The sequence below is a fragment of the Nannospalax galili genome, unplaced genomic scaffold (assembly GCF_000622305.1).
Source record: "Nannospalax galili isolate Female #2095 unplaced genomic scaffold, S.galili_v1.0 scaffold241, whole genome shotgun sequence".
Lineage (NCBI taxonomy): Eukaryota > Metazoa > Chordata > Mammalia > Rodentia > Spalacidae > Nannospalax > Nannospalax galili.
In genome coordinates this window covers 470,813-492,250 of record NW_008345602.1, presented here as the reverse complement: position 1 = coordinate 492,250, position 21,438 = coordinate 470,813, and the positions used below count along the sequence as shown (strand labels likewise).

At 36.7% G+C, this 21,438-nt stretch overlaps 2 protein-coding genes and 1 non-coding gene across 4 annotated transcripts in view; 1 reads left to right on the top strand and 2 right to left on the bottom strand.

Annotated features, from left to right (window-relative positions):
• Window positions 1-21,438, top strand: part of Cdc37l1 (cell division cycle 37 like 1) — a gene marked incomplete at its 5' end in the record, with an annotated part of 31,612 nt that overhangs the window by 6,642 nt on the left and 3,532 nt on the right. The window contains 5 exon segments of one of the 2 annotated variants that reach the window (XR_003850892.1): window positions 4,805-4,895; window positions 12,003-12,118; window positions 12,867-12,989; window positions 18,180-18,344; window positions 20,389-20,500. Coding sequence is in view for 1 of the 2 variants with exons in the window: in XM_008841662.3 (XP_008839884.1) it covers window positions 4,805-4,895; window positions 12,003-12,118; window positions 12,867-12,989; window positions 18,180-18,344 (495 nt within the window). 2 annotated transcript variants of the gene reach the window in all.
• On the bottom strand, window positions 3,350-3,456 carry LOC115071825. Its single transcript, XR_003850898.1, has one exon. It is a non-coding gene; the product is annotated as a U6 spliceosomal RNA (small nuclear RNA).
• Ak3 (adenylate kinase 3) overlaps window positions 12,902-21,438 on the bottom strand; it is a 37,030-nt gene continuing 28,493 nt past the window's right edge. Inside the window, exon 6 of the mRNA XM_008841663.3 lies at window positions 12,902-13,099. The gene's annotated coding sequence lies outside the window, so the exon portion shown is untranslated. The remainder of the gene's footprint in view (window positions 13,100-21,438) is intronic.

Genomic DNA, 21,438 nt, shown 5'->3' with positions numbered 1-21,438 from the left:
TATTTTATGTGTAGGTATGTATTGCCTGCATGTAGGTAAGTGCACCTGTGTCATGCAATGCCCGCAGAGGTCAGAAGAGGCTGTTGGGTCCCTGGGACTGGAGTTACTGACAGTTGTTAGCTGCCATGTGGGTGCTGGCATTCGAACCCAGGTCTTCTGCAAGAACAGTGTTCTTAACCACTGAGCCATCTCTCCAGCCCTTCTTTAGTGGGTTTTTTTTTTTTATGACATTCTCCCCCCCCTCGTGTGTGTGTGTGTGTGCGCGCGCGCGTGTGTGCGCGCACACTCTCAAAAACATGAATTTTACAGTACAATGATGATCTTCTCTAAGTGGATTTTTTCTATTTTATTTGCAGTTTTCTATTTTATTTGAAAAAGAAAAACTGATAATTGGACCACACCAGTTGTTTCCATAATCTACTTAAGTTGGACATGACACCAGAAGCTGAAGAAAACTGCTCTTCCATATTCTCCCACAATAAACACTCTTTTGTTACAATTTAAGCCTATTATCTCTTCAGATTCAAAAGTAAAAGAACTAGGCCTACATACTCTAGTGAGGAACAAAAACCACCACTCTTAAAACTACTAACTTAGGGCTCGAGGTGGCTCAACTTGTAGGGGTACCTGCTGCCAAGTTTGAAGACCTAAGTTTGATCCTTTGAACTTATAAGATGGAAAAAGAGGACCAACTCCAGAAAGTTGTCCTCTAACCCCCTCACATCTTTTTATTGTTTTGGTCTTTTTGAGACAGAGTCTCCCTATAGCCCCAGCTGGTCTGGAACTCACTGTGTAGACCAGGCTAGCCTTGAACTCAGAGATCTGCCCACCTCTGCCTCCCAAGTGCTGGGATTAAAGATGTGTACCATTATGCCTGGCTATTTATTTTTATTTTATGTGTGTTTTGCCTCTGTGTATGTAAATGTACCACATGCATGCAGTGCCCACAGAGGTTGGAAGAGGGCATCAGATCCTCTGGAGCTGGAGTTAATGGACAGTTGTTAGCTGCCATGTGGGTATTGGGGATTGAACCTGGGTCCTCTGCAAGAGCAGCCAGTAGTCTTAACTGCTAAACCATCTCTCCGGTCCTCTGCAAGAGCAGCCAGTAGTCTTAACTGCTAAACCATCTCTCCAGCCCCCAAACTCATTTCTTAACCTAAACTGTAGTTTAAATGTTTGAAAGTTCTTATTCTAGAGCTGCAGGCTATAGGCAATTTTTGTTTTTGTTTGTGGGGGTGGATTTCTTTTGTTTCTGTGTTGCTAGAAATCAAACCCAAGGCTCGTACAAGTTAGGTAAACACTGTACCACTGAGCCTACACGCTGTACCCCTTAAGCAGTTTTCATTTACTGGTTTTAAATAACTTGTTTATATACATGCAAAGCTGAACAAATCTGTATGTAAGAAAGCATTCAGTACTTACAAGGATTGAGTCATGTAAAGGGACAAAAACATCTAAATCAAACAAATCTTTCATCTCTCATTTTATTCCTCCTAATTTTGTGCTCACTGCTTTAGAGTTTCTTTAACCATCGTCATTAATGAAGAAACTGAGACTTAAGTAGCTTGATTGTATAGTAGTGGATTAAATTTGAGGAAGACATTCCAGACTCTGGGATTGAAAGATTAGATGAAATAAAGGAAGGTGTTGACTGTTCTGATTAAGATGTCTTTAAGAATGAAAATGGGGCTGGAGAGATGGCTCAGTGGTTAAGAGCGCTCACTGCTCTGACAGAGGACCTAGGTTCAGTTCCCAGCACCCACATGGGAGTTCATAACTAATTCCAGGGGATCCAATGCCCTCTTCTGACCTCTGCAGGCATTGCAGGCATGGGTACACTTGCGTACATGTAAGTAAAACACTCATATACTAAAATAAAAATAAATAACTTTTTTTTTAAAAAAAAAGAATGAAAGTCATCTTTTAGTCTAATGGTATAGCCTTGTATCCCAGTTATGTGGGAGACTGAGGCATGTGATCTGCAGGTTCAAGGTAAATCTGAGCAATTTAATAAGACACCATCTCAAAATAAAAAATAAAAGAGGACTAGGTGTGTAGCTCAGTAGAAAGCCTTGTGCCTAACATGTGCAAGACTCTAGGTTAGGTCCCCAGAAACACACACACACCAAAAAGAAAAAGAAAATGATGTCCCTATAATGTCATTATTATTAGAGATAAAAATGTTTACAAAGGACATTATTATTCTGGTTGGACTTTTAAAATCCCATGTTTCTCAAACTCTAGATTTATATATTTATTTTCTGTTTGAAAAGTAGAGTTCCTGAAGATTGATTTTAAAGTGCATGAGAAGGAGGAGAAAGGCAAAGTTTAATAACTTATCAACTAATTTTTTTTTTTTTTTTTTTGGTTTTTTTGAGACAGGGTCCCCCTGTAGCCCCAGCTGGACTGGAACTCACTATGTAGACCGGATTGGCCTTGAACTCAGAGATCCACCTGCCTCTGCCTCCAGTGCTGAGATTAAAGGCATGTACCACCATGCTCAGCTTCAACTAATGTTTAATATAGAATAAAATTAAGTAATCAAATATTGAACCAGTAGTAACCTATTTTGGAGTAGCTTTATTTTGGAGAAACAAGTCTATGAACTCAGTCTAATGTATACATATTTTGGTGGGTTTTTTTTTTTTTTGCATTTTGACAAAATGGCTAAAGGAAACAATTCACAGAAGCTAAAGCTTTTATTTTTATGACAGGGTGAGTTTTGTATAATTATCTACTATTGGTTTTCCCTTAGAGATAACACTGTTACACCTACTTAGAGGATATAGAGTGTTAGGTCTTTAGGTGCCATCCTTTCCCGCAGTTAACCTATGGACATGTCATTTGAGTGAATTTGGTCCTTTTTAAAGCTTAAATTTTAATATAGAAAATTTTTGTATAGATGAAGTAAAACAGAAGCCCATGTTCTACATCAGCTCTTCACATCTTACTTTGAGATGCACATATCTTACATGTAAAATTTACTAAATAGATGTATGTGTGTAACCCATGCTCTGTCAGGATGTTCAATGTGAAACTTAAGATACGAGTTTTAAATCTTTATTCTGCAACCTTTTATGTCAGTCATTTCCTGTTAAGTTGCACAGGGGTACTTTTTTGTATTTGTACTAAACTTGACCCTCAGGCTTTAGGGAAAATTGCTCCTTTAGTGTATTTTGACCATGTGTGCCCCATACCTCAATCCCTATTTCTTCCCATTAGTCCCCTTTGTTCTCCTAGACAGCCTTGCTTTTACTTTCCTGTAATGTGTACACACATGAGTTTGTGTATCTAAAATGTGGGACCCACAAATGAGAGCAAACATGAGATAGTTGTCTAAGACAGTTGAAAAAATATGTAATGCTTAATGAGTTTGGATGTTATCCTTGTTCAGGGTCCCTGCTAATCTACTTTGTATTATTCCAATTCTAGTGTATATACTACCAAAACAAGCAATACACGAGCTGTTAGTGCTTGAAATGTGGTTATCCAAATTGGGGTATGCTGTAAGTGTAAAATACCAGATTCTATTACTTGGTACAAAAAAATTTAAAGTATATAATTAATTTTTGTGTGTGTTGCTTTCATGTTGAAATTATATATAGGGTATATTAGGTTATTTTATGTGCTTATTTCTGCTTTGGCGGGGGCTAGGGAAAAATTACATTTGTTTCTAGACGCAGAATACTTAAAGTACAAGCTGCTTTTATTTTGAAATATACAGACTTTCTGCCCTCATTATAAACTTTTTGGTTTTGGCAGTGATGGCATTAGGGTATAAATGTTTCACAGAATGTTGCTGAGAAACTGTTGTGTAGTTTTGCTTGTTAGATTCGAAACTTCCTCTTGGTCTATTTTATGATTTATTTCACTGAGTATAAATACTGCCTTAGTAGAAATTTTATTTGATTTCAAGAATTAAACTGTTTGGTTTCCCAAGAAAAAAAAATTTTTTTAATTCTATCAACATTTATTTTTTGCTTACATCATCTTAAAGAATTTATAGTAAAAAAATCCTTGCTTCCAGCAAGAAATCCAAAGATTAAGCTAACATTGAAAATATTTATAGGAAGTTAATATTACAGATGTAAATTGCACAGATCATTCCATATCTTGCTGGGGTTTTTTTTGTTGTTTGTTTGTTTGTTTTGATTTTTGAGGCAGGATCTTCTGTAGCTCCAGCTGGTCTGGAACTTGCTATGGAGATCAGGCTAGCCTTGATCTCATAGAGATCTGTCTGCTGCTGCCTCTCTGAGATTAAATGCATGCACCATCACACCTGGCTCCATATTTGTTTTTAATGGAGTAATTCAGGTAAACAAAAGATTGATTCAGGGGCTGGAGAGATGGCTCAACAGTTAAGAACACTGGTTGTTCTTACAGAAGACCCAGGTTTGAATCCTAGCACCCACATGGCAGCTAACAACTGTCCATAACTCCAGTCCCAGGGGATCCAACAGCCTCTTCTGACCTCTACAGGCATCGCATGACACAGTTGCACTTACCTGCATGCATGCAATACATGAATATACATAAAATTTAAAAAATAAAAATTCAGTTTTTCTCTGTGGTTTCTAGATAAATCTGTATTTTTTTTGCACATACCACTTTAAACAAAACTAATGAAACTACCAAATGAGATTTAATTTTTTAATGAAGAGTTTAATGGATTAGTTTAATGATGTAACAATATTACTATACGACATTTTTTATAACATCTGTAGGGAAGATTGCTAAGCATTCAGTAGCTGAAGAGATTCAATTAGTATGTAAAATATGATTTTAATTTCTAAAATTTTTTCAGAGTTTTATTAATCAAGATAAAAGAAAAACAGAAGATGAAGATAAATCACAATCATTTATGCAGAAATATGAGCAAAAAATCAGACATTTTGGTAAGTCTATTACTTGAATTTCCTTCTTGGTATCATAGGTATGTGTATAAAAATGTATTTTTAAAATGAGAGGTGAAAAAAATACATGTAACAAACTCCAAGTCCAGTTATATTGATATTTCTGGAAGAGCCGTGAGATCCATTTTAGACCTTTCTTAGGTCATAGACAGCAAACCAGGTTGTAAGGATTAGTGCAATTCAGTCTGTTAATACCACCCTCTAAATTCTTTCTACTATGTGGGTTTTGGGGGATTGAACTTGGGTCATCAGTCTTGGTGCCGAGTGCCTTTACCCACTGAGCCATCTCTCACCTGCCACCATTCATTTTTTATTTTTTCAGGTTCGAATATGATGCTGTGTAATTCACACAGTTTCTTGACATGTTGCTCAGATAAATAAAATAGAAATGTATATACAAAGATCTAAGATAGCTTTTGCTAAAAGAGTAAAATTTTTACTTATGTATATGTATGTTTGTCTGAGTATATGCTGTGTGGGTGCCTGCCTGTGGAAGCCAGAAGAAGGCATTGGATCCTCTGGAACTGAAGTTACAGGTGGTTGTGAGCTGCCCAGATGTAGGTGCTGGGATCTGAACTTGGGTCAATTCTGTAAGACTAGCAAGTGCTCTTAACTGCTGAGCTGTTTCTCCAGCCCCAGAAATAGCTTTTTCTCCAAGGGTAAAAGAGAGGGATAAAGTTGATGTAAGTAAAGGATATCTTAGTTTTCCTATGAAGAACAGATAGGATTTTCCAAGTAGATAAGGCAACAGGGAGAGCATAGAAATGCAGTCAGAAAATGTCTACATGTTGTGTTCTGAGAATTGCAAGTGGTATGATACTGCTGGTCTAAAAATGCTACTTGGAAGTGTGAAGATTTAAGATTCAAACCGTATTTTTTTTTCTCAAACCATTTTTTTTTTTAATCGAAATAATGTGTGAATTAGTAGACAGTTTTTATTTGTATTGTGTTCATCAGCATTTACTGACATCTTGAGGTGTGCCCCCTTGAAGAATTATTTATGCTTCAGTTATGCCAAGACAGTAGATCATTACTTTTCCCCTTTTATGCAGTTTCATAAAATACTTTCTTATACTTATTTTTTAAAAAGAAAAATTGTACATTTAACTCAAGAATAGCACCAGAAGAAAGCTAGGTTTGGTAACACATTCTTGTAATCTCAGCAGTAGAGAGGCTGACGCTGAAGCCAGAGGACCACAAGTTCAAGGGTAGCTTGGGCCCTAGAAAGCAAGTTCCAGGCCTGTCTGGGTTATGGCAGTCTCAAAAAAGCCAAACCAAAACAAAAAAGGCCAGTACCTAAAGAAATAAACAAACTCACATTTTTACATGTTATCAAGTGTCATCCTATGTAATAGAAACAAAAAGAACAAGTAGTCTTTTTTTTTTTTGGACAGATTCTAAAATCCTTAAACAAGCAGGTCTTGAATCATAGGAATAGAAGGCAGTCATTTGCAAATGAGTCTTGTGTGAGTTGCCACTGCTATAGAAAAATTGTACCACCTACTGTAGTTCTTTCTAGGCACACATGGCATTTGATAGAAGCCTCCCTCATGGTGTTTTTGCCTAACTGACATTCTGTAGCCTAGTTGCTTTGGAGCTAAATAACCTAGTAAATGAGACATAGTACTTTCATTCTGTTGTAAAATGATTGTTTGGCTAAAAGCTCTTTTGTGTAGTAAAACATTCCAACCTCCCAAGGTGTTATAATCCATCTAACAGTATGAGTCTTCAGTAGACTATTTCAACATCTTTTTATAAAGCCTGTTGCTTCTGAGTAGTAATGTTCATGGTAAGACCAATGAATTTCATGAGTTCATAGTCGTCATTTCTTTTGCTATAAATGAGTCAAAAACAATGTGGTATGGTGACCAGTTCATCTGGTAAGACTTAAGATACATTACAGGTAGAAGCAGAGAGCAGCTGTTCCAGATCTGAGAATGGGCTTGTTCATGTCAGAAATTCATGGTTCCTCCAAGAGGAGATTGGACTAAGATATCAGGCTGCTGCTTGATAGCTGGGTAATTCTACAGTGCATGGTGCAATATTGGGGTTTGGGCATAAATTTCTGCTACTGGCAAATTAGGTATTCATTAATAATATGGATTGGGATACTGGAACATCCTTGATGAGAGGAGTCCACACTGTTGAGCCTGTGCATAATCTCAAGCCTGTGCTACCATGACCCCTTAGTTTATGAAACTTAGTTTATGAAACTATTTTGCATTTAATGAGATGGCCAGGAGAAAAGGCTGACTCAATAGCCACAGGTGATTAATAAGCAATTGTTTTACCATATTGTGAGCGTCCAGAATCTCATCTTGCAATACTAACCAGATGCTTGCTGTCTTCAAATCCAACCAGACTTATAACCACTCCCAGATTCACATTGTGCCTGTTTCTTAGTGGAAATGCACATTGACTTTTCACTTTGGAGGAGATATCCTACTTGCTGCAGCACATTGGATCCACAGAAATGTTCCTAAGGTAGTAGGCTCCCAAAATTTTCACGTGTTTTGCTTTCCATTCTCTGGCATGCATGTAATCTGGGACACCTGCTACTTCCTACCCACTAAGTTCTGTCAACATAGAATGGACCAATTTGAAAATGTGGGATGATGAGTGATCAGAGTCCACATTTAAAAATGATGAAACAGTTGATAGAGGCCTTGAGGCAAGTCAGTGAGGGTTTGATATTACTCTTGGATGAAGAGAGCAGGTACTTTCTGATGGTATATTTATTATACTAAAGGAAAAAAATCATTAGCTAGACTGATGCCTATGTTGATGAACTCCCTAAAACACACCTGGAATGGCAGCTATAATTAAAACTTCCAAATGGAGACTTTCCAAACTCAGATTACATTCCTTATTCTTGAAAAGCAAGCCTAGTAAATGGTGACTGTCTGTGGAGGGCTGTAGGAACTCCATACTGGTACTTCTCTGTGGTCTTATGTGTACTCACATTCTTCTGAGTTCTTCCCAGTTTTCCCTTACGCTCTTTGATGATGCTCATTCTCATGTTACTTTTACCCTTATAATTAGGTGGAATTTACCAACTAATAGTAAAAGGTACAGTTGCAACTGTGGAATATAAGGAAGCATTGAAGTCTTGATTTTTTTTTCACTCTGTTTATACTTACTAATTTCATTGACTCGTGTTTTATAAATACAAAATCCCAATTTAGTCACAAAGCCCAATTACTTTTAAAATTCAGAAGTTTCATCCAAAATTTTTTGCATCTTTAACATCACTATCTTTGCTTTTTGAATCATGTAACACTTTTTCAGAGTGTCTGTTGACCCTTCCAGCCATAGTTAGCTGTGATTCAGCATTTTATGAATCTGTAGGATATTGTCACTGGAAATTTTAAATATTTATTTTTATTTTACATGTATGAATGTTTTGCCTGTTTGCATGTAAGTGCACCATGTGTATGTAGTGCCTGTGAAGGCCAGGAGAAGGCATTGGATCCCCTGGAACTGGAGTTACAGATCCATGTTAGCTGCCATTTGGGTGCTGGAAGCTTAACCTGGGTCCTCTGCAAGAGCATCAAGTGCTCTTAACCACTGAGCCATCTCTCCAGCTCCTGTCACTGGAAATTTTATCAAAAGGCTGTAAACATTTATGCAAAAACTATAAGACCTTTGTTCACTTATACCAAAGATAAATGATATTTATAATATCTTCATTGTTTTCATTTGTATTTTGCTTCTAAAAATCATTTCAATATCCTGTTTTTAAAAATATGCTATAAAGACTTGAATAGAATATGAAGTAAGAATAAATAGAAAAGTATATGTATGATAGGAATTAAATTATCTCTTGTGATAGAATTACATAGGACTTTTATTTGAGGACTTTAAAAATCTTCACAAATATGCTTCATTTTTATTATCTTAAAAACATAATTTGCCGGCCGTGGTGGTACACACCTTTAATCCCAGTACTCAGGAGGCAGAGGCAGGCAGATCTCGGTGAGTTCAAGGCCAGCCTGGTCTACATAGTGAGTTCCAGGACAGCTGGAGCTATAGGGAGACCCTGTCTCAAAAAGACCAAAAAACAAAACCACATAATTTAAGCTTTTATCATAACAATTGTAGGATGGCTCAATCTATATTAGCAGATTATATAATAGTATAACCACAGAATGTGGTGGTCAGTTTCATGCCAGAGAAATGGAAATGTCAGATCAGATGAATTTCTAGTGTGCTTGATTATGTAACCTGAAACTTAGGAGACATTGTAGGGTGGCAGTTAAGGAAAATGGATTTGGTTTTCAATTAGGATGAGTTTATGTGTAGGCATGTAGGTTTAAAAAAAATGGTTGGTGATAGTACAGGAAATCTGCAGCTCATGAAATAAAAATACTCGTATGTTTTTTTCTCAAGGCTCTTGCGACCCAGCTGGGAGATTTTTAACAGAGAAGTTAAAGTGAATAGTGTAAGGTGTTAAATCTGTCATTCTCTAAGCATAATGCAGGAAGGAAAGGGGAATAATAAGTGTGTGTATTTGGGAGCCATTTTGAGAGTCAAATAGAATATTGAGAACTGATGGATTGACATTTAGATGCTCATCAGGGAGACACATAGTTTGAAACATGTAATTAAACCATTTTAATTTGTTAAGGTAAGCTTTTCTAAGCATTCTGAGAAGTTGATTGTTCAGTTTGAATGACTGGGTTACCCTTAACCAAAGAATTGTCCTTATAAATATTTATTATATGAGTGGATTGACTGTTGTGATAATACTTACCATCAAGTATTTATGCCAGGCACTGTTCTAAATGCTTTGTATCAAGTGTCTATAACCATGACAAAAATTCTTTAAGCTAGGTACTATTTTTAGCCCTATTCTCTGATGGTGGATATGGAGGCATACAAAGAATTTGCCCAAGTTTTGTTTTGTTTTGTTTTGTTTTTGAGACAAGGTCTCCCTGTAGCTGCAGCTGGCCTGGATTCACTAATGGAGACCAGGCTGGCCTGAACTCACAGAGATCCGCCAGCCTCTGCCTCCCAAGTGCTGGGATTAAAGGCGTGCACCACCATGCCTGGCCCCCTTTTCTTTTTAAGTGAAGAAAATATAAAAATTACATATTTTGAATTGATTCCCCATGTGTGTGCTGTGTATTCTCAGAAAGCTATATGTCTTTGGTTTTGTTCTTATATTCTAATGTGAAACTTAGTATATAGGAATTTATTTTGTGTTGGTAGGAAAGATTACTCATACTCTAAAGATAGCCCTCTGAAATTTCCATGGTGATAAATAACATCCAGGCTTTGTGTGAATGTAAAGTCTAAAGCTGCTAACATTGTATACTGAATTTATTCAGATATAAAGCTGACTGAAAAAATTTAAAATTAAAATAATCACTTTTTAGGTTCCATGATTGCTTGGTTATATTGACTTTGCTAAATTTCTTGCTAATTTAGATAAAGTTGCAGGTATGTTAACTGCTATTGGATTTTAACATAGCAATCATTTTCAAGTATGCTAAACTAATTGAATTTTTAAAATTATTTACTGTATACGCTAAAGAGATGTCATAATTGGGTAACATGAATAAAATGAGTAAAGAATATTTATTATTATTAAACCAACTTAATTTGTTTCCCAATTGATAGTTTCCTAAATTGGTAAATGTCTATATTTTATCTTATCTTGGGCATTTTGTTTGTTTTGTTTTGTTTTTTGAGACAGGGTCTTACTATGTAGTCCTGATTGGCCTGGAACTCACTAGGTAGACTCGACTGGCCTTGAATTTGCAGAGTCACCTGCCTCTACCTCATAAGTGCTGGGATTAATGGCATGAGTCACCATGCCTGGCCTCTTAAACAGTTTTTAATAAATTAGAGATAATGTGGTGTCCTGAGTCTTTATTAAGCCCTTAAATTTGCCACGTGCAGTTTCCTGAGGTTTTGCTTTTTTTGTTGTTTTTGTACTGAGGATTGCGCCTTGGACCACATTTGTAATAGGCAAACACTTGACCATTGAGTGGTATCCTAGTCCTCTTTTTCTCTAATGTTTGTCTTGAGTCAGGGTCTTGCTAAGTTTCTCAGGCTGTCCTTGAACATGCTCTGTAGCCAAGGCAGCCCTTGAATTTGCAGTCCATAGCCACCCAAGTAGCAGAGATTCTTCTAACAGAAAAATTTCTGTTCTCCAAGTAAATAATACTGAGTGTCTTAATCATTTGTGCTCACTTTAACCTTAGATGACTTAATGTCTCAGTGTGTGTTCCCATAAACAGAACTATTGGACTTAACTGGCCATTCTTTTGTGGGACAATAATCTGAAATAAAACTTTCTGTGAATTTTACAAGTCATTCTAGTCTGCTGGGTATCACTTAAGAAGTATTAGCTGGAGCTGGTTGTGGTGGTATGTACCTTTAATCCCAACACTTGGGAGGCAGAGGCAAATAATCTCTGAGATTGAGACCAGCCTGGTTTACACAGTGAATTCTAGGGGCTGCAGGGAGACCCTATCTCAAAAAAAAAAAAAAAGTATTATCATGTAAAACGTTGCTCTGATACTATGAATTGCCTTTAAAGAGAAGGCAATTTATTTTTATGTATATTGCCTGCATGTATGTAAGTGCACCCATGTCATACAGTACCCGTGGAGGTCAGACAAGGGTGTCTATTTCCCCTGGAACTGCAGTTACAGACAATTGTTAGCTACCATATGGGTACTGGGAACCGAACCCTGGTCTTCTGCAAGAGCAGCCAGTGCTCTTAACAACACTGAGCCGTCTCTCCAGCCCTAAAGAGAAACACTTTTTAAAAAAATATTTTATTATTTTATGTGTATGAGTGAATTGCCTGTATGTGAGTGCACCCATGTTGTACAGTGCTGCGGAGGTCAGAAGAGAGCTTTGGATTCCCCTGGAACTGGAGTTAAGGACGGTTTGTAGCCATCATGTGGGTGCTAGGAATCGAACCCAGATCCTCTGCAAGAGCAGTCAGTGCTCTTAACCTCTGAGCCATCTCTCTAGGCCCAATTGAAACATTAAAAAAAAAAACTATTTCTTCTTGCCTTATAGGAAGAAGGGAAATACTTGACATTCATGATTCATTGTGGTTTTTTTTTACAGGTATGTTAAGTCGATGGGATGATAGTCAGAGATTTTTGTCTGATCATCCATACCTTGTATGTGAAGAAACTGCTAAATATCTTATTTTATGGTGTTTTCACCTAGAAGCTGAGCAGGTATTGTATGAACCTGAGTTAATGGGAGTCAGTGGAATTCTGATTTCTTTATTTGTATTATTTTTTTTAATATTTTATTTATTTTTATGTGTATGAGTGTTATGCCTGCATGTAAGTGCACCTGTGTTGTGCAGTGCCTGTGGAGGACAGAAGAGGCTATTGGATCCCCTGGAACTGGAGTTATGGACAGTTGTTAGCTGCCATGTGGGTGCTGGGATTCAAACCCAGGTCTTCTGCAAGAACGGCCAGTGTTCTTAACTGCTGAGCCATCTCTCCAGCCCCCTTGTTTTTGTTTTTTACATTATTTACTTTAAGTGAAAGCAGGAAGGTTATTAGAAGAAACAGAAAGGTTCTGTTGTTTTCATCTTTGGAGTTTAATGGGGGATGCTTTTCTTGTTGCCTCTTAAGTTAGTCTAGAAACTTTCCCAGTGTATTTGCACTGCCACCTTCTAATCACTCTTACTCCCACATATGATAATCACTCTTTTTACTAATGAGAAAGTTTGCTTTTAAAATTTCACACAGTAATCACAGTCCTTAAGCCAAAAGATGGCTCCCTGTTATTCTGGTTCACATAAAAAGTTAAGCAATTAAAATATTCACCTTTATGTCCATATAGTATTTTATTTAACAACTAAAGAGAATAAAATCAAAAGTACTCTAAAAATTCAAAATTTGGATTAGTATACATACTAATTCAATCTCTTTCTAGAAGTATTTTTTATAGCTTTAATCTGTTTGTTTTCAGAAAGGGGCTTTAATGGAACAAATAGCACATCAAGCTGTTGTAATGCAGTTTATTATGGAAATGGCCAAAAACTGTAATGTGGATCCAAGAGGGTGTTTTCGTTTGTTTTTCCAGAAAGCCAAAGTAAGTAGTTACTTGACATCATTAAATGAGGTTAGGCCATGGTTGAGAGCTCTTTATTCTCCACATATCAGGAAGGTTTGAGCCAGAGTGCTGCAAATGCTGGTGGTTTTCTAATGAAGAGAAATGTATGTGCAGTATTAGTATTTACTTAGTATATGTAAATTAGTATTTATATAGGTAATATAAATCAGTATTCAAACTATAGTGTTTATAATACAATATAGTATTTCAGGTTTCTTGCTAATTGAGACTTTAAAAAGAGTAAGAGGCAGCTGAGTGTGGTGGCACACGCCTTTAATCCCAGCACTAGAGGTGGATCAAGGCCATAGCGAGTTCCAGACTGAAGTAAAAAGAGAATAAGAGACCATGTATGTACTAGAACATACATGTTAATTGAGATCTGTTGACTGGTCAGGAAACTCAGTGCTTCATTATCTATCCCTTCAGTAAATATTGAATGCTTACTAATGCAAAGCTCTTCCCAATGCCAAGGATACAGTGTTGAGCAAAACAAGTACATAGTCCTCCATATGTAGAACTCAACAGTTTTTAATGAGAAGGGAATTTTTTGAATTATTAATAACCACATAATTAGAAGAAGCATTTCATTACACCAGCATTGACATATTCAATAACAACTTCCTGAGCTAAGATGCATCTCTTTCAAAATTGGCTGTAAATTTTTAGGTTTACAGTTGAATTAATACAGTTATACAATATTGTACTCAGTATAAACGCTATAAGACATAAATGAGGTTTTAACATTTGAAAAGATCTCCATTTCATTATTAAAACAGTTTCATACAGAAAAATCCATTTTTAATGCAATTAACACTAAGATGTTTGCACATGCGTTTCTAATCTCTATATATCTGGTTATTACTAGTCACGGTTGGTTACTTTCTGAGATCCTTGGCATCTGAGCATGGATATAAAGTCATCAGGTAGATGTCAATGGTAATGTTTTTCACATCTACTAATTATTAAGGAGCAAATTTTTATGCTTTGAAGAATTGTTATTTTTTAAATTTTTTTTAAATTTAATAACCACATGATTAGAAGAAGCATTTCATTACAGCTTTTGTAATGAAAAAAAATGTAAGACATAGTCAAGGGGCTGAAGCAGGACGATTATGAGTTGAAGGTCAGCAGGAATGAGATCCTATTAAGAAAGAGTAGAAAGGGGAGGGGAGGGAAGACGGAGAGGGAGGAAGGGAGGGAAGCATCGAACAATTACAGGAGTGACTTCAAAAAGCACTGGGGTACATAGAATATTATGCAACTATTATATATTTACAGAACATTTTTACTGATCTAAGAAAATGCGTGTGTTGTAAGTTTAAAACAAGTGATGTGTATTCATATAAATGTAATGTTGGCCCTGTTAAAAATATGTGTAGGAAGTACCGTTTCATATTTACTAGATTAGTAATCAGTTTTGCTTTTAAAAATTGCATATATTTATATGTGTGTGTGGTGTATGTATGCATACACGTATGTGCTGGTTTGCTCACACATGCGTGCCATGTGGAGGCCTGAAGTTCCTCTACTGCTCTTTATTTTCTGAGACAAGGCCTCTCAGTGAACCTAGAGCTCAACATTTAGGCTGGGCTGGCTGGCCAGCATGACTCTAGGATTCCCCCCTCCCCCAGTGCAGGGGTTACAGACTTGTGCTCTTATGCCCAAACATTTTTGTAGGCTCTGAGGATCCAAACTCAGGCCCACAGGTTGAGCAGCAGGCACTTTACCAACTGAGCTGTCTCCCCTTAAATATTTTTTCAAGTGTATATCACTGTGTTCCCAGGCTATTCCTGGGCTTAGATCATTCATTCTCAGTCTCTCAAGTAGACACATACCACTGTGCCTAACTCTGGAAAACAGTTTTGTAGCATAAAAATGCATTGTTAATAGCAACATGTAATGAGTTTGTTGCTTTTTTAAGTTATTTTAATATTTTAACATAGTAAATAAGAGAAATTTTTTATCTCCCTCACAAGTTTTCAGAGTATGAAAGGGCTGTGAAGCTGAAAGGCTTGAGAATTGTTGTCCTAGAATACCTTACACCTGTGTACTAGATGCAATACTGTTTAGAGATGTGGTCACGATAGCACAAAGCCTGGCAACAACCTCACCCTGAGAATAAACTGGTATGCTCATTCGTAAAATTCATTAACTGTGGTATGTTCACTAGCACTGTAAATGAAAAACCAGGAATGAATGAAGTTAAGTTACAGTTATATCGTCAGTATCAATTTTTAAAATGTGTTTTATGGTTAATAGTTTTAAATATATTTTATCATAGGCAAAATTAAGCTATATTTCTGAGAGAGATATATAAGCAGTAAAAGTAAAGTAAAGAAATGATTAAGGCAAAAGTTCATTGGAAAGCTCAGAGAAAGAGGGGAATAGTGATGTGGTTCCTCATTTCTGGGACTTTTTGCTGAGTGAACTGCACATGTATATTTTTACCTGCACTTTTCCACATAGGATACGTTACAGGATTTACAATTAGAAATTAAAAACCAATGTGGCTGGAGAGATGGCTCAGCTTTTAAAAGCACTTGGCTGCTCTTGCAGAGGCCCTGGGTTTAATTCTCACATCCACATTATAGCTGACAACCATCCTAACTCCAATTCCAGGGGAATCTGACACCTTCTCTGACCTCCAAGGGCATTGTGTGATATGGGTGCACTTAACACATGCAGGCAATACACTCATACACACAAAATAAAACAATTTTTTAAAAAAAAGAAAATTTGAAAAGCTGAACTTTGGTTATACTTGAGTAGTAAAATTATTATTTTCATATTTTTAATATATTACAATGACTATTTCCTGTAATAAACAGCAAAAATTCTTTTTTATTTTATTATTATTATTTTTTTTGAGACAGGGCCTCCCTGTCCTCCCAGCTGGCCTGGAACTCCATGTAGACCAGGCTGGCCTCGAACTCACAGCGATCCACCTGTCTCTGCCTCCCAAGTGCTGGGATTAGGCGTGTGTCACACCTGGCCTAAAGTTTAATTCTATTTTTTAAAAATAATAAAAGAAACCTACCAAGGTTTTCGTAGTCCTGCCTTAATGCTCTAAACTCTATAAAGTACAACCAAAAAGGAAAAACTACAATTTTCAGGAGTAAATGCCGAAGTTGGAATTTTAGCTAGGTTTATGGTAAGTAGTCTAAAATTTTACTTGACACATAGGAGTAATAAAAACTATCCTTTAAAATAAATTTTTTTTAAATTTTTTGTGTATGGGTATTATGCCTGCATGGGCATCTGTGTCATGCAGTGCCCACAGAGGACAGAAGAAGGCAAGGGTCCTCCGGAACTGGAGTTACGACAGCTGTTAGCCATCATGTGGGTGCTGGGAACTGAATCCTGGGCTTCTGCAAGAATAGCCAGTGCTCTTAACTGCTGAGCCATCTCTCCAGCCCAAAAACTATCTTTGGACAGGTATTAATTAAACTTATTTGATAATGTCATTTGCCACACAAAATTTTTAAATTTTGCTTTGAGAAAACACAACTGAAGGTCACCAAAGTCTTCAATTTTAGCACTGTTTTAATGTTTGAAATTTAGCAGGAATATTCATGGGAGCTTACATCCTGGCAGGCACTGTTCTGAGCATTTTGCATGGGTTAATTCATTAAATCCTTCTGATATTTTTATCAGGATTTCTATTCTTATTTTGTAAGGGAGGAAAGTGGCATAAAGAAATAAGCAAATAGCCCATAGGTTACTTTATAGCCTTGTCTCTATCAAAACCTCTACCGTAGGATCGCAGTAAAAAGGCAGTCATGTTGCTTGCCTTTGAGATAGATTGATTACCTTTGGATATGAACATCAGATACTAGCATATTGCCATGAAAGTATTAGATTACTAGATATTTAAAATAAGATGTTAATCTGTAACTAAAATTGTTTGTAAAGACAGGATATCTGCCCAGAACTGTAGCGTTTTTATATTACTAATAACTAATCCATAGTCTTTACTAGTTTTCACAAGCTAAACTCCATCTGACAGGATCTTTCTAGCACTTGAACTTAAACCTAGCATAATGTTATCATAGGATATGTCCCTGTTGGTTATACATAGAAGAAATAGTTATAAAAAGAACCTACTGCCAGTAAGGACTTTTTTTTTTTCATCAAGAATTTTCACTCATAGGTCATTGGATGCCTAACAGTCCCCTCCTTCAGCCTAAGTTGTCATACTTGTTTCTTTCCATAATGTTGAAAAGAAGGCACTTGCTTAAGTAGAACACAGAGATATTCTCATAATGAAGTTGAACGTGAGTTTTATTTGGTTTTCATAACTTTTACAAGTAGAGTCTAAAAAGGCCAAAGATTTACTAGATGGGTATTACCCTCCCATCCTTCCCTTCCATTGATAGCAGAATTGAAAAGAAAAGCTTTATGTGTATTAGTGTTTGTCTGCATGTATGTGAGTGCACCATATGCATGCAGGGCCCATGAAGGCCAGAGGAGGGCATTGAATCCCCTGGAACTGGAGTTATGGATGGTTGTTAGCTACTATGTAGGTGCTGGGAACTAAACCCAGGTCCTCTGCAAGAGCAGCCAGTGCTCTTAACCACTGAGCCATCTCTCCAGCCCCTGAACCTTCCTTGGTTGTTAGGCAGTGGTATGAAAATAGAGTAAATGTGAGAAGTTAAGTAAAGTTATTATTTTGTTTGTTTTGTGGTTCTGGTGTTTTAAACCCAGGGCCTTATACATGCTAAGCAAGTACCCTAACACTGGGGTATGTTTTATTTTTTACTTTCTGTTTTGAGACAGGGTCTCACTAAGCTGCTCAAGTTGGCCTTAAATTTACTATGTAAACCATTGGGCCTTGGAATTGCTACCCTCCTGCCTTAGCCTCCTGAGTAGCTGAGATTACAGGCTTGTACTACTACCAGGCCTGGCTTCCACTTTGTAATAGGTGTGTGTATGTATATGTATAGGAAAAGTTGTTTCTTATTTATTTTGATGAAGCAGAAAAAATTGGAACAGACTAATCATTAGTGTCCCTATACAAGAAATAATTGCTATAGATCTGACAGGAGACCGTGGCGGCTTCTGCATTTTGACTATTCTTTTACTTTTTCCACTCCAGCCCTATTATATGCTTTTTTAGAATTTACTCTGCAGTTTAGTAGTTTTGAAAAAGTCTTTGCTTTTATGTTCTAGGCAGAGGAAGAAGGTTATTTTGAAGCATTCAAAAATGAACTTGAAGCTTTCAAGTCAAGAGTAAGACTTTATTCTCAATCACAGAGTTTTCAACCTGTGACAGTTCAGAATCATGTTCCCCATTCTGGTGTTGGATGTATAGGCGCATTAGAATCCTTACCACAGGTAAGCTGGAAAAGGAAATATTTATTTCATAAATAAGTTTACATGTTTTGATCCTTTTGTATTACTCACGTGGTACATTTAAAATATTATTGCCTCAGAAAATAGCCCCTAGTTCTGTTTCATGCCATGCTTTGGCATTGAGTCTCTTATGTTTCTTAGGTGTTTAATGACACTAAACTCTATCTCATTTTCTTTAATGTGCAGAAGATGAGCTGTACCTAAACTTTCTTGGGGTCCAATGTCACCACCTGTTGGGCATCCCAGTCATAGACTCCAGGTGGCTACCGACAAGCATCTATCTCATTATGAGTAAACTATACTAATGGGAATTTTTTAGGATAAATTAGCTTCAGAGTGGACATGTGAGTGGTAACAAAGGTGATCTGTTGCATGAATTTATATAATATCTTGTTAAATAGCATTTTTAGTACATGTAGCCCATAACATAATATATGCATAGTTTGGGCATCTGTTTGAGCCTCTTGAAAGTCTGCTATTAGATCAAGATGGCAATCGTGCCATTAGTGTGAAAACATTTACAATGAAAACTAGGGAATCTGGCCACTAGTATAGCTGATACTACTAAGAATTATAATTTCAAGATATCAGATAATTCCTGCCCATTTCAGTTTTAGAAGTAGCACTTTAATAGAGCCCAGTTCTCTCTCATTTCCGGGCTCCAAGATTTTAAGACCAGCTTTAGCCTGTTTATTCTGTTGCCTACATTGGGAATTGGAAAGTGTCATTCAGAAAAGAATGTGAAGAGAGTCCTGTATTTATCTTTAAGCCTCATAAAATTGTAAAAATTGAAATGTTCAGTGTCTTGACCTTATGTCACTATAATTTTACCATTTTAGTTATATGTATTTAAAAGAACTGTTAAATCTACAGTAACATTTTAACCTAAAATAGTAAGGAAAGCAATTGATCATATTCAACTCAACCAAAAATAACATTATTTTCAAGGGTAAAAATATTCACGTTCTGATTCTTAATTAGCAGTGTTCTCCTTTAATTAGATACATCAGGAATAGTCACCCTAAAGATTTCTTACAGGTCACTTCTCTAATGTTATTTAAATACAGTGATGATTTTCTTGTCAGTTCCTGAGAAACAGCACATGGGAAAGCAGCAAGTTTTATGACTATGTCTAAGCCAGTAGATAAACCTCCTAAAATTAAAGTCACCTCATGCATACAGAGGTCAGAAAAAGAGACTAAAAGGATGTCATTGATTCTTAACACAAAAAGAGGATATATACACATGAAAATATCATAAGCAACCTGTATTATCAAGAAGTTGCTTTGAGAGAAGTAAGTTGTTATATACACCAGATAACAGCTGGGGCCAGCTGCCAGGCCTTCATTGTCATTGTGGTAGGAGAGGCTGGGATCATAGAATTCTGTCATTTGAATCCTTATCATTATCAGGATTCTATAGACTCTATTAATCTGAGCTACCAGAGCAAATAATTGTCCCTTATAGTGTGAGAATTTAAGCGTCCTTGCCTAGAGTGCCTTGACGGGGAGGAAGGCTGGGTAAAGATTCCTGCTAGCTGTAAGATGCTCTTGACTAGATGAGGGAAACTGGATAAAGTGAGAGGCCACCTGAGGGACCAAGTGGGCAGTTGGAGGTCTGAAAAAATTTTTCTATAATAGTATACTATTTTATATCACTTTACAAGCTGTATGATACATTGATAAGTATCATTGAATCTTCTATAGTAAAAAGAATGTTGTGGTTTATTTTCATTCACAAATGAAAATAAGTAAATTGAAACTTACAGAAGCTAAATACTTTGCCTAAAGTCAACACAATCAGTGTGGAGCTCTAATACTCTAATTCTGAATGTCCTGCTTCACAGCTCATTCAGTCTGTTGAATCATAGCCTACAAATAGGACATGATGGTCCTCTGCTGCTGGGAAGAACTGGTTCCTGGGACAAGAAAAGTGCTGAGAGTGTTATCAGGTGGACAGCTAGGGCAGTCAGTAGAGTTTAAGTGTCACTTAGGTTAGGGATATTGATTGATTTTTTTTTTTCAAGTCTCTCCATGACAGTGCGGTGGGTGAATGAATTCCGGAGAATCTCCTCAGCCAATACTTGATAATCAAAATTTTGTCATGGAAATCTGGAGCCCAGTCATAATAGAGTAATTGTAAGTTTGGTATTGAAGGGCTTTGGAAGTTGGTATAGATTGTGGAAAAGGACTTGGTACTGATTTCTGGAAACAAGATAATGTGAAAAGAGTAGTAATAATCATTTTATAAAGCTTAAGTTTAGGTGATGCTTTTGTTTTCATGAAACTTACCAAATTCTATTAGCCGTAGCTTTGACAGCAGCTCCTTGGGTGTAGATATAAGTAGCCATTGCTTCAGGGTTATCTATTCTCTAGACTCGCTTTTAACTTTATTAAACTGTGAAGGAATTTTTTTTCCTCTCCTTGAGGATTACCAATACTAAAAAGAGGCATACATGAAAAAAAGACTTGCTTGGAAATAAAATTTCTGTCTAGCTTTTGCCTTTTACTATTAAAAAAAAACTACAGCAAAATCAGAATGTTAGGGTTTTTTTACTCCTCCATCTTTAGTTTTTTTTGAGACACTCAGCATGGCTCAGTCTACCCTGCCTCTCTGTGAAATGAAAGATTTAAGGCATCTATCTCAAGCCAGGTGTGGTGGCCCACCACTGTAATCCCACCACTCTGGAGGCCAAGGCAGGAGGATACCAAGTTGAAAGACAGCCTGGGCTACATAGTGATAATAAAAAATCTAAATAGCTGAAAGATACCTGGGATAACTGATTAGAAGAAATGAATTTGTGCGAAAGAATTTCCTAAAGTCCTGAGTTTTTTTTTTTCGTCTTTTTGAGACAGGGTCTCCCTGTAGCCCCAGCTGTCCTGGAACTCACTATGTAGACCAGGCTGGCCTTGAACTCACAGAGATCCACCTGCCTCTGCCTCCCAAGTGTTGGGATTAAAGGCGTGCACCGCCACACCCGGCTAAGATTCTTTTTTTTTTTTTTTTTACAAGTAATGGTTTATTTATGCATTTATTAACAGCTATATTGAATAGTTAGGTTATCTGTTCTTAGTTT